The sequence below is a fragment of the Theropithecus gelada genome, chromosome 13 (genome assembly GCF_003255815.1).
Source record: "Theropithecus gelada isolate Dixy chromosome 13, Tgel_1.0, whole genome shotgun sequence".
Lineage (NCBI taxonomy): Eukaryota > Metazoa > Chordata > Mammalia > Primates > Cercopithecidae > Theropithecus > Theropithecus gelada.
This window is the reverse complement of record NC_037681.1, coordinates 65,214,220-65,227,184: the sequence shown is the minus strand read 5'-3', so window position 1 is coordinate 65,227,184 and position 12,965 is coordinate 65,214,220. Positions and strand designations below refer to the sequence as shown.

The window sequence follows — 12,965 nt, the reverse complement described above, 5'->3', positions numbered from 1 at the left end:
AACTCCTGACCTCAGGTGATCTGCCGACCTTGGTCTTCAAAATTGTTGGGATTACAGGCGTGAGCCACCGCACTCGGCCTCATCTCTGCATTTCTTTTCCTCTCTCACAACATTTGGAAAAGAGCTGAGGATACAGTAGATTAAAAGGTTGATTCCTGGGGAAGAACAGCCGTGCTGTAGAGGTAGTCACTATGGTGACAGTGTACGGCTTGAGAAGTGTGTGAGACATACATCTCCAGCTTTAGAGCCATCAGTTCTAGGCTGTGTCTTTTGCAAAACAAGAAATAAATAAAGGGACTGTTTTCTACTTAATAAAAATGGACAATTATGTCTTTTTAAAAAGCAGGAACAGTAGGCCGGGCATGGTGGCTCACGCCTGTAATTCCGGCACTTTGGGAGACTGAGGTGGGCGGATCATCTGAGGTCAGGAGTTCAAGACCAGCCTGACCAACATAGTGAAATCCCGTCTCTACTAAAAATACAAAAATTAGCTGGGCATGGTGGCAGGTGCCTGTAATCCCAGCTACTTGGGTGGCTGAGGCAGGAGAGTCGCTTGAACCTGGGAGGCGGAGGAGGAGGCTTCTGTGAGCCGAGATCGCACCACTGCACTCCAGCCTGGGCGACAGAGTGAGACTTTGTCTCAGAGAGACCAAAAAAAAAAAAAAAGCGGGGACAGCAAAACTACATTTGAAACCTCTGAACTCAGAACACCATTTCAAATGCATTTGTTTCGAAAGTAATATGGAAAACTGTTCCATTCACAACTTGAATTTCTTCTCTAACAGTGGGTCCCTTACCTTAAGCTAGAACACTCAGCAACCTTGTGCATCAGCCATCTCCATGAGGGGCCTGAGCAAGGCCCCCTACTCCCATTTCTAATGCTGCAGGGCAGTCCCCTCTGATTTGGCCTCCTGTCTCTTCACACAGCAGCAGTAAGTACTATCTACTCTAGGGCCCTGCATCATTCTTTTTAGCTAACGGTGAGTATCAGCTGTCAGTGGGAGGCCTGCTGTCCTCAATCAGAGGGGGCTGCTGTGTGGAGCTACACTTCAGACAAGGGAGGAGCTTTGTTCAGGGTTTTAAAGTTCTGGCTTTGATGTTACTGCCATGTGACTTTGGGCAGGTCACTTCATGTGAAGCCTGTTTCCTTGTCAGTAAGCACCCACCTATATGACTATGTGGACATGAAATTAGTAAGATATGTTAGTTGATAAATATTTGTTGAGCATCTACTATATACTAAGGGCAAATTTAGGCACTGGGGATTAGCTACGAATAAGACAAAGTTCCCATCCTCAAGGAGCTTCCATTCTGTCTTCATTTTGCTTTACTATTAATAGTTCCAGCACAGCATACACACAGAAGGTGCTCAATACATGGATACTTGTGGACTGACTGGCAGATCATCACGGTCCTTGGAATCGAGGAGCTTATGTAGGGTGTTAGTTTCAATGTCCCTAAAGTGGGTGGCACATACTTCTTTGAACTGATATTGTCAAGGACGAATCCACTTTCAGGTAGGATGTTTCACCAGACTAGGTTTTCTTCCAATTTGATGATTTTCTCCTCTGAGGAGAGCAGCTTATAAGAAGTTTCCAAAAAGTCATTGCTTGAGTTTCTTTGGTTACCACAGGTTCCATGGAAGGTTCTTCTATGGAAGGTTCTTCTATGGAAGGCCGCTTTGAGCAATGGAAAAATAATCCTCAGATGGGCTAGAAACCATGTCCAGAATGGAACCTCATCCCATTCCATCCATCACTCAGGATGACCTGAGTATTACCCATGGAAAGACTTTACCTTTCCTAAAACTACATTCTTAAATCTTGGAGCACAGAATGTATGTAAATTAAGTGCGACAGAAATTTGCCATTAAGTCATATTAAACAGTGATTAATAACCATTAAGAATTAATGACAAATGAATCAAACTATAAGTAAGTCTTTAAAATGTTCACTCTTCAGGACTCTCTATTTTATTCCTTAGTGAGGTAATAATATCTTGAGGTTGCTTTTTTTTTTTTGAGATGTAGTCTCGCTTTGCCGCCCAGGCTGGAGTGCAGTGGTGCGATCTCAGCTCACTGCAAACTCCACCTCCCCGGTTCTGTAGGAAATATCTCTGTAGGATTATGGCTGTAGGAAAATATCTCTGTAGGAAAATACCCAGGCCTACGGGAAACCTGGCTGGTTGGGACATGCAGCATTTAAGCAAAGGACCACACTCGGTTTATATCTGTGCATCCTAAAACTGGTAAGATTGTTAGAAAAAAATAAATAAACAGCACTTAAGAATTTAGCTTCAAACATAACCTTATGAAGTGCTATTTCTCCTTAAAGTTGGTCAGGGTGACAAAGATGTTAACATCACAGCTTAACACACGGCACACATTCCAAACACAGTTATTTGAAAGGTAATGCTGTCTACTCCAAGTCTCCAGATCAAATGTCTCAAAATTAATTCTTTGTAGTTCCCTAATAGATCTTTATTCCAAGTAAGCTCACTTGCTACTTAGCTCTGATGCAGAATTTATAACACTTTGTAGAGTATGTCATCTGAGCAATTTCAATGTGTTTTAGTGTGAATGATATATAATCTCCTGAAAATTCACCCCTCAAATAAGTCCTAATGGGCTGAGAGAACAGCAGTAGCTTAAGTGGATCTATTAAAAAAGGCTGAGTGGGTCAGTGATGGGGACGGAGATACCATTTTAACTCTCCCTTTAGTTACTGATCAAAATACATTGGCAGTCTAGTTTGACCATGAAAGGGCGTGCACACACACACACAGACACACACATGCACACACAGACACACACACAGACACAGACACACACATAGACACATGCACACACAGACACACATGCGTGTGCACACACACGTGCACATGCAGACACACACAGAGACGCACACACATGCACACATGTGTGCACACACGCACACACAGACACACACAGACATGCACACACAGACACGCACACACACACCTCTATATAATTCACTTGTGGATCAACACTTGCTTTCTTCCATTGATCAGAATCACAGATTTTCCAACAAAGGAAAGGTGCCAGACCATTTTCGTCACCTCCCTTAGAATCAGAGTTGTATGCAGACTGCAGAGCATCTGTAATTCCTCTCATAGGGAAGTTAATTAGTGCAGAGAACAAGGAGACATTTTTCTCTGTCAATAGCCACAGAAAGGAAGACCCCTATGTAATTTTCAAGGTGAAATGTGCTGAGTTAAAGTCACTGTTTTAGGTTTAACTTCAGCAAAGGAATGACCCTTCAGTATTTACCAACTGATTTTTATGAGAGCTCAGAATGATGCCATATTCTAATTTTACTTGGCTCTACCCCTTTAGTTGAGCAATCGTGGGCGATTCATGTATTTTCTCTGGGACTGAGTCTTTTCGGGTGTCAGGTGAAAGGGCTGACTATATTTGGGCTAAATATATTTTCAGATGTAAACATCTGTGAGTTGTGATTTGGAGCTATCCATGATCACAGCATCTGAAAGAAAACAAATTCTAGAGCCTACAGTATTTCCATTTTGAGGGAAAAAAAATTTCACAAAATCGGCTTAAAAATCAAACATTTTTCATCATTTAGAGTAAAGTAAAAAGGACTGAAAAAAGAGAAACAATTTAGAGTGTATAGCAAGCGCGAAACTGCTGAGAGAGCAAGCGGGGTGGGTTGCTGCAGGCCAGTGTACTTTCCGCCATTTCTTTCCAAAGTCTCGGGCTGCAGGCACACAGATGTGCTGATCGCCCTGCATACCCAGCTCAATGGGCCGGTCAGGGTATGGGTGGCATTTCAGATATGCTTTCTAAGCCTTTTGAGAATTCAAATGCACACAGTTATTTCTATTTTTGCAGAGCTACAATAAACTGGAGGGCCGTCAACCACTGAATGAAAGCGTTCATTGGATAAAAAACATCTTACTTCCAGACCCTTAGATTATATTGTGATTGAACAGGAGTCTGGAAAGGCAGGCTTAAAATTAACAATCACTCACTATTCTAACTCAGCAAGGACCAGGCTGGACTGCATTCCAGCAGAAAGGAATCCTTATATTAAACTCAACATTAAACAAGTCAACTGAGGAACTTAATAGGCAGGTTTTTTTCTACACCTGTGGTTAAATATTCTAATATTTTGATGTTTGTCAACAGCATCCTTTTGCAGGTATGGCTGCACCTCAATTTTTCCTTCTGTTTATTTCAAAGTTGACATTTTACAAGTTATTTAGGAACTGTTGAACCATGAAACTATTTTTCATTGTCAAAAATGCTGAATGGTGAAATAATGACTAGCTTTCACAGTTTGCCTCTTTATTTTATAATCTAGTTGAGCTACTAAATTTAGTTGTGAACTAACAGACTGTCTCTTCTGGGAAATAAGTTATTTCCCCCACTGCCTACAGGTTTTTGAATGTTTGAATGTAAATATCTGAATATATGAATGATTTAAGAACATAAACATATCACCGTTTGTTGTAATCATGTGCATTTTACTTGAACCACAATGTGGGTTTGGAATAGGTTTGTGAATAGAGCTTGTTTTCATGTAAATGGGATCAAGCGGTACCACTGGTTAGCTATTCAGGGAATCAGACAATGCCACCCTTGCTGGAAATGCTTCAATAAGATTTTAATCCATGTACCTAATATTTGAACTCCGACTCTTGCTTCATATTCCTGTGGCCTAATCCAGATCTCATTGCTGACAATGACCAAAGGATGGTGTGAGACTTAATGTGATCTATTTATGTGTGGCACCTCTTTCTGACACTGAGGATTTCAGGTTTCGTCTTGGAGGTGGTGTCTAAAGAGAGCTTTCTTTTCTCTCCTGTGACATTCTTAAAAAAATGTAGCACGGTTTGCCTGCCTGCCTGCCTGCCTGCCTGCCCCTAGAAGCAGCATCCATGCAATAACTCTTACAGAGAAACACCACACCAACAGGACATAAAGAACTCGTGGAATCCTGTGCTTCACTGCTACATGCACAACGTGCATATTAGAAATATTACTGTACTTTCTAAGTTTCTAAGCAACTTACCCATCCCCACGAATATGAAGAGAGACCATTACCAAAGCATTTCTTTTGGAAATACTATCAGCATCGCAGTGAGAGTAGCTTAATGTTTCACATTTACAAATGGGAAATTATAAACAGGCTGACATTCTGGCATTTACAACACCCAGAGGAAAAAAAAAAAACAATTCATGCATGGAAAAGCCATTTATAAAATGAAGCCTGGTGTATTTAGTTCATTTGAAGCCATAAATTCTCACACAGCTACCAGATATGTATCTATGTGTGTGTGTATACATTTAATATTGTATTATGTTATGTGTGTGTAATGTAAGTCTTAAACTGAATATGCATTATGTATATCAGTGGACGTGACCCTGTTGTCGGCTAGGGAAAAAAGACTGTATTTCAAACATGTTGTGTGGCTATTTTTAACCTGAGAACATTAATCAGAAAAGAGCTTAAATCTTACTTCCTCTGCTTTTCCCTCTGGTACAAATAGGATGACATGGTGATGACATGGTGAGAGTGTCCATAACACAAGGTATGACAAAGCCAAGCTGTTTTGATATTTGTGTAAGGGACAAATTTAACTCTAAATCTCTTGGCCAGACCTGCCTTCCCCATATAATCAGAGCCTATCCGCGTGTGACCCTCTTCTAAAGCTTCAGGAAGACGCTGCCCCTTCCCTCTTGCCGCTGCTCTCTGATCTGACTTTCATGCTTAATCTGATCTAATCCTGCCAGCATTATCTTCATCTGTGCAATGAAACCTGGAGGATTCTTTCTCATATTTGGTGAGGAAAGGCATTTACTAAATTACTTGCTCGGATCATACCGTGAGGTTTTAGCTCCTTATTTTTGATAAGATGATGGCTGCAGCATTGAGGCACATTATCAATGATTAGTCAGAAATCTAGGTTTCTCCCATTTTTGGAACAAGATTTTCTGAAACTGGGTGCAAAAAGACTAAAAGGGCTCTGAAAAACTAGAAACTCTCAGCTAACAATAGAACAAAATATTTATTTTTCATGGAGAAGTATTTTTTTTTCCGAAGAAAAAAAGCAAACCTAATTCCAATGACTTTTGTAGAAAAGTTATCCATTGAAAATCTTAAAATAATAATAATAACGAAACCCACTTCCTGAAAATTTCATTCAACTCTCCTCTAGGGAAAGTCTTCTCTGAGTTCTGGATCTCATGATTGGCCCTATCAATGTAACAGAAGTTCTTCAGAATCTGAACTTAATGTGTTTTAAAATCTAAAGTGTCCTGATAAACATCATGATAAAACTACAAACAAGATCTTACCCTTAACAGGGAAAATACTTGTGAATTGTCAATGTTTCCCATAAGCTGAAATAATTATTATTCAAATTGCATGAAGAAATACATAAGATTAGTTGAAATAATTATTAAGGTCTGATGCCTATTTATCCTTTAACTTATGATCAGACTTTCATTAACAAATAAGTAGACTGGGCTAAAATAGAGGGCAAAATACCTAATGTAAATTATTTTTAAAATGCAGGCACCTGACAGAGATTGTCATGTTATTATTTGCATAAGAATAAAATGAAATTTTATAATTTTTGTTTTATGTATAATTAAATATTATAATTGAATACACTGAAAACATTAGATAGCAAACATATATTTTAAGAAGAGCTATTTCCCCAAAGATATTCCACAGATATGTTTATTTGCTAGAGAGTATGTGTGTGTACACACACATATATATTCCCTTATATCAATAGTCAGATCTCTCCTAAGAAGTAAGCTAATTGAGCTGTTTGTGTTGATAAACTCCTTTTTCTCCAGACTATTCCTCTCCGAGCCATAATTATTTGCAATTTGCCTAAGTCGTCCATTTACTGATACGTCAAGCATGAAACAGAGGCAATTCCAGAAAATGGAAATGCTTCTCAAAATCAATCTTTGGGAAATAATGTGGTAGAAGTTACTGTGTGATAGAAGACTACCTTATAACTGTCACATGGAGATGAATATTAATTTGTTGAGGTTAAGGTGGCTTTGTGCTTCATTTGTTGACTTTGCTTAGCCGTCAGCAAAGCAGCACAGCCCAATTACTCCAGCAAAGCTATTTTTTTCTAACAGGAGTTTTATGATTTTTATGTACTTACCAGTCAGCACACATAACAATGTCAAAATGTCCTTCCAGTTGAGAGACATCTGTCTCATTATCCCATCGTAAAACGCTTGAGGAGAAAAAGATTTTAAAAATTATACATAGGGTTTTTTTTTAACTTTTGATTTTGAGCTATTAACATTATTTTTTGTGGCACTTGAAATTATTTAAAAGGTATATACAGATTATTTCAAAAGGTATGATAAAAAATAGGATGTAACTGTCTTCTGTGTTTTATTTAGTATTCAAGTCTAGAAGAAGAATTCTCTACTTAAATACAATAGTTAACCTTTTTGTTAGTTTTTATAGGTTTTTGTAGACAAACTAGAGAAAAATATGTTATCTTTACCATAGTCATTATAATGATTCTAGACCCTTAACATCAATGAGGTACATATTGAAACCAAAGTATTCCACATTTGACTGGAATACAAATTTGTAAAAATAAATGATGTGAGACAGTTTATATCTATACTGCCTGGCATCTCAGTTGCTTTTCGTATTGATGAAATGAGCAATTTGGCAAGATGGAAGAAAAGAAGAGTCAAATTTCATTTGGTAGTTATTGGTTTTTAGGCATAGTGAAAAATTCACCCACACTGACACTTAGTCTTCCAAAGGGGATCAGGATTAAAACTTCACATTAATAACAATAATTAGTAACATGCATTTGAAAACTTTAGTATTTAATGCTTATGAGGCCAACCAGAGGTTTTTAGTTACTCTCAATTAATAACTGTGATGATTAGCATTTTACCATATTCAAGTTTTTTAATGATTCATCTTACCACAGCACCAAAACTGTGATTTACAGTACTATTTTTCAAAGTAAAATTCTGTTCCTATTTTCTATTTTGATTCTTTAAACCTAACCGGAGTGAACATGTCCTACCCTGCCCAGTTATATTTGCTTGTTTTGGTGGATTCATTTCTTCTACATCTTCCCTAGGTGAAAAGTCATGTGTCTGAATATAATAATAAGTCTTATACTAGTTAGCTCAAAAGATCTTTTCATATACAATACATTAATATACATTAATGCCAGTTAATTTCTCAAGGTAGAAAAGATTAAAGACATCACCACAAAAATACCTCCACAGGCTGGGCAGCAGTTGTTCATTGACTTGTCCAACTCGTTCTTACTGAGCCACTCCTCACTGTGTGTCAGGTCCTGTACTGTGCCATAGACCATGCCTTCACAGGGGCAGCCTGATGGGCCATATGGACACATAAACCCCCAATTCCTATGCTGTATCCTATGCATTGGTTGAGTATACAGACTTGGAGCATGGGAGGGCTTTCCAGAAGCTGTGGGTTACCTCAGTGTTCACAGGTTCAGTAATACCCAGATAAGCTTTATAAATTAACTTTAGTGTTGCTGTACTTGCTGAGGCCTACTGGATAGGCAAGAAATGAAGGAAATTAGGAAATCCCTAAGAGATCAATGCTTACTTTGTTTACGCATTTCTCAGAAACTCCATGCACCTGGGGAGAGCCAGAAGCAACCAACACCAACTTCTCTGGAAATGCTGAGGCTCCCAGTGTACCTGGGACTCAGGCTCAGTGAGAGCTGGGGCCTGCTCAGCCCTCATCAGAGCCCTGAGTCTTAGAGTCTAAGACTTGAACCATGAGCAAGATGGTTTAAAGTATACATCTATACTAGACGTTCTCAGATCAGAAAAGTAATGTATCCATCCATCACATGAATCTTGAAAAAAAAGATTAAAGTATTAAAATATTCATAATCTTACCATTCCACAAATGTCTCTTTAGAATTTGCTTTTAATACATATGCAATTACTAAAGCACAAGAGCAGACTGCAGGAAATCCTGTGGTGATGGTGGATGTTGTATTTCTGAGGTGCTTCAGCCCCTTGGTTCAACAAAGACAAACTGGAGAGATAGGGATCTAAGCAGCCACTGGGTATGGATTCCCACAGCGGCTGTAACAAGTCATGACTCTAAAATAAATTGAAATGCCCGGCTTGGTCACATGGACCATAACACATTCCCAAAAGGCATTTTTCCCCAGTTCTCATGAGGCTTATGGCTGTGCTATAAGCATGTGACAGAGAGAGAGTGGTATTGTGGACAGAGTTCAGCTTTAGCACAACAGACAGACCTAGGTTCAAATCTTGGCTCCTCCCCTTAGTAGCTGTATGAGTTTGGGCAATTATGTAACCTTTCTGAGCTTGTTTTCTGATCTGTAAAATGGGGATAACACTAGCTCTCTCCTTGAACATTCTAAGAGCACCATTCATACAGTACCTGGAGTTGTATTGTTCATGTAACATATAATGAGAATGGTGCTTCCTGGAGCTGTGCAGTCAGGCAGCCTGCTATCTTGGAAGACTAGAGATGATAGGGAGTTCACTGTTCACTCCTCTCCTCCATGACCTTGTCCTCCACCTTTGGAGATACACTCCCATGCATGCTTGTGAGAGCATGTGCTTCCACTATGGGGAAGGACCAGACTTTGTTTGTATCTAATCTGTTGCAGACCAATGCTTTTGTAAAATATAGTCACAAAGAAATAGACAAATGAGATTAAAAACACAAAGGCATTCCCAATACAAGTCCACTGATCATATGCTTGGATGTCGCAGCAGTGTTTCTAAACATTTATTTTCAATTTCTGAATTTATCTCCTTGCAGATCAGTAACATACAGTTCACAGACTGGCACCAGTTCATGGCCTACTCATTGAGTAGCACTCCTCCAAACCTATCTTTACCAGTTACTGCAACTCTAGCCACTCTCCGACCAAGCCCTCCTATCTTTCACAGCTCATTCTTTCTAGAAGGTACTCTTTAGTGCCACTGGCCCACACTGATCCTATCACCATGTCACTGTCCCACTTCCCTATGTTTATCTTTCTTTCTTGTTCAGCTTAAATTCCATGGCCTATCATTGTAACTACTCCCTTGCATACACCCTCAACTTCCTCATCCCTCTCTTACTTCCTTATATTTGTTAAATCCAGCTCTCTGCCTGGCCCATGACTGCACCTGTGCACCTGAATGTGGCTAGAGACAGTACACAAGCATCCTCACTGGCTTTGCTTTGAATTCATGACCATGAGCCTCAAGTGGACTCTTAATGACATCTGGCAGTTATACTTACATTTCCTTTGCCCATTTAGCCTCCCACTATCCTAGGTCATTATTTTGCACTTTCTAGTCTCTCTTCAAAATTCTGACACTATTCCCCTCCTCCTCACTTTCAGATGATGACCCTGCTTCTTTCTTTACTGTCAAAATTGCAGCAATCAGGCTGGGCACGGTGGCTCATGCCTGTAATCCTAGCACTTTGGGAGGCGGAAGCAGGTGGATTGCTTAAGCCCAGGAGCTTGAGACTAGCCTGGGCAACATGGCGATACCCCCCTCTGCTAAAAATACAAAAAATTACCTGGGTGTGGTGGCGCACACCTGTGATCTCAGCTACTCTGGAGGCTAAGGTGGGAGGATCATCTGAGCCCAGGAAGTCAAGGCTGCAGTGAGCCGTGATCTAGCTACTGCACTCCAGCCTAGGTGACAAAAATGAGACCCTTTCTCAAAAAAAAAAAAAAAAAAAAAAAAAATGCGGCAATCAGTTAGGAACTTCCATAAACTCCTACCACCACACTTATGTTCCTAATAGCATCTGAACCTGCATACGCTGCCTTCCTGCCTATTTACCATAGATGAACTGTCTGTACTCCTATCTACAGCCAGTACCTTCTCTTATGCCGCCTAGACCCAGCCCCTTTGATCTATTCTAGGACATGCTCTAGCATTTTCCTTTCCCTTTCCTATATCAGCTCTCTTCTTTCTCTGGATTATTTCCATCAGTATCCAAACATGGAGTTATTTCCCCCCTTGTAAAATATCCTCTCCTGGCAGTTACTGCACCATTTCTCTATTCCTCCTTTGCAACAAAACTCTTTGAGAAAATTGTTTGACACTCTCTTGCCAGTTCCTCTCTTCTCATTCTCTTAAAATTCACTCTAGCCAGGTTTTTGTCCCCACCGTTCCACCAAAAATGCTGCTGTCAAACTCACCAAAGATCCCCACATTGCTAAATTTAGGTCAGTTCTTAGTCTTTATCTTACTTGATCTATCAGCCTGAACCTCTCCCATGAACTCTAGATTCATATATCCAACTTCCTATTTTAATATTTCCACTTAGACATCTACTAGACATCTCAAACTTAACATGTCCAAATTTGAATTCCCAATCATTTTCCCCAAAACTCACTTCATTCAGTCTTTTTAAAATCTCGTTAATGGTAATTCCATCTTTCCAGTTGCTCAGGCCAAAAACCTTGAATATATCCTTGACTCTTCCTTTTATAGTCCACATTGAATACGCCACAAGTGCAGTTCATTCTACCTTTGAAATATATCAAAATCTAACCACTTCTCTCTATCTCTACTGCCCTCCCCAGTCTAAACTACTATCATCTTTCATCTGAATTATTGGATAGGCCCCTAATTGGTCCCCCTGCTTCCATCTGTCACCCAAAAATCTCTGCTCAAGAGACCAGCCAGAGTGATTCTTTTAAAACATGTATCAGATCATGAGCCTTTTCTCTCTTCACTCAGAGCAAAAGCCAAAGTCTTTACAATGACCTGAAAACCCTTATACAATTGGGCCTGGTTACTACTCTGTCCTCATCTCCTATTACTCTCCTCCTTGGTCTCTTTGCTGTAGTAACACTGGCCTCCTTATGCTTTGCTGAATACACTAGCATGGTTCTGTTCTAGGGTCTTAATACTGGCTGCTTGAGCAGCCAAAATGCTCTTTCTCCAGATACTCTAGAGCTACAGCTCATTCTGTCACGTCCTTCAGGTCTTTCTGTATATGTCTTACCTTCTCAGGGAGGCCTCCCCTGACCATCCTCTTTAAAACTGCAATCATTTATTTTCAGTCCAGCACTTCTAAAACCCTCTTATCTTGCTCTTTATTTTTCTATAGCAGCTATTACCCTTTAATGTGCCATATAACTAGATTATTGATTTTGTTTCTTCTCTCTTTCCCCACTAGAATATATGTGCCACAGGGATATAGATTTTTAAAATCTGTTTTGTACAGTGATGTATTTCCAGTGCCTAGAATAGTCCCTAGCACCTAATAGCTGCTCAGTAAATATGCCATATGGATGAATTGTGTGTGAGTGTACCTAGCACAGTGCCTGGCACGCAGAAGGCCCTCAAGAAATAGAGGTTTCTATTGTTAAATTGCTCTCTGAATAGAATGTGTGGATTAGCTAGACATGAAGGCCACTTAAAATGCTTTCCAAAGATTTCTGCTTCCAGCAAAGATGGCATAACAAGGCCCCATTTAGCTTTTTGTCTGAAACAACAACAGAAAACCTAGACAAAACATATAAAACAATAGTTTTCAAGACACTGAACATCAGCAACACAGGACAGTAATCCTTAAGAAGAGAGAAAGAAATGAAATGAGCCCTACCTTTACCCCAGCTTACTGCCTTGAGAGTTTCCAGGCCATAGCATAGAGGAGGGAAATGAGATAGAAGCAGGTGGACTGCCTGAGTTAAGAAGATAGGGCCAGGCATGGTGGCTCACGCCTGTAATCCCAGCACTTTGAGAGGCTGAGGTGGGTGGATCATGAGGTCAGGAGTTTGAGACCAGCCTAGCCAAGATGGTGAAACTCTGTCTCTACTAAAAATACAAAAATTAGCTGGGCACGATGGTGGGCACCTGTAATCCCAGCTACTTGGGAGGCTGAGGCAGGAGAATTGCTTGAATCTGGGAGGCAGAGGTTGTAGTGAGCCTAGATCACACC

At 40.0% G+C, this 12,965-nt stretch overlaps 1 protein-coding gene across 1 annotated transcript in view; it reads right to left on the bottom strand.

The window, feature by feature from the left end:
• The window catches only part of CAMKMT (calmodulin-lysine N-methyltransferase), a 406,766-nt gene that overhangs the window by 21,089 nt on the left and 372,712 nt on the right, over positions 1-12,965 (bottom strand). Inside the window, exon 8 of the mRNA XM_025353820.1 lies at positions 7,171-7,245. Coding sequence (XP_025209605.1) covers positions 7,171-7,245 — 75 coding nt within the window. The remainder of the gene's footprint in view (positions 1-7,170; positions 7,246-12,965) is intronic.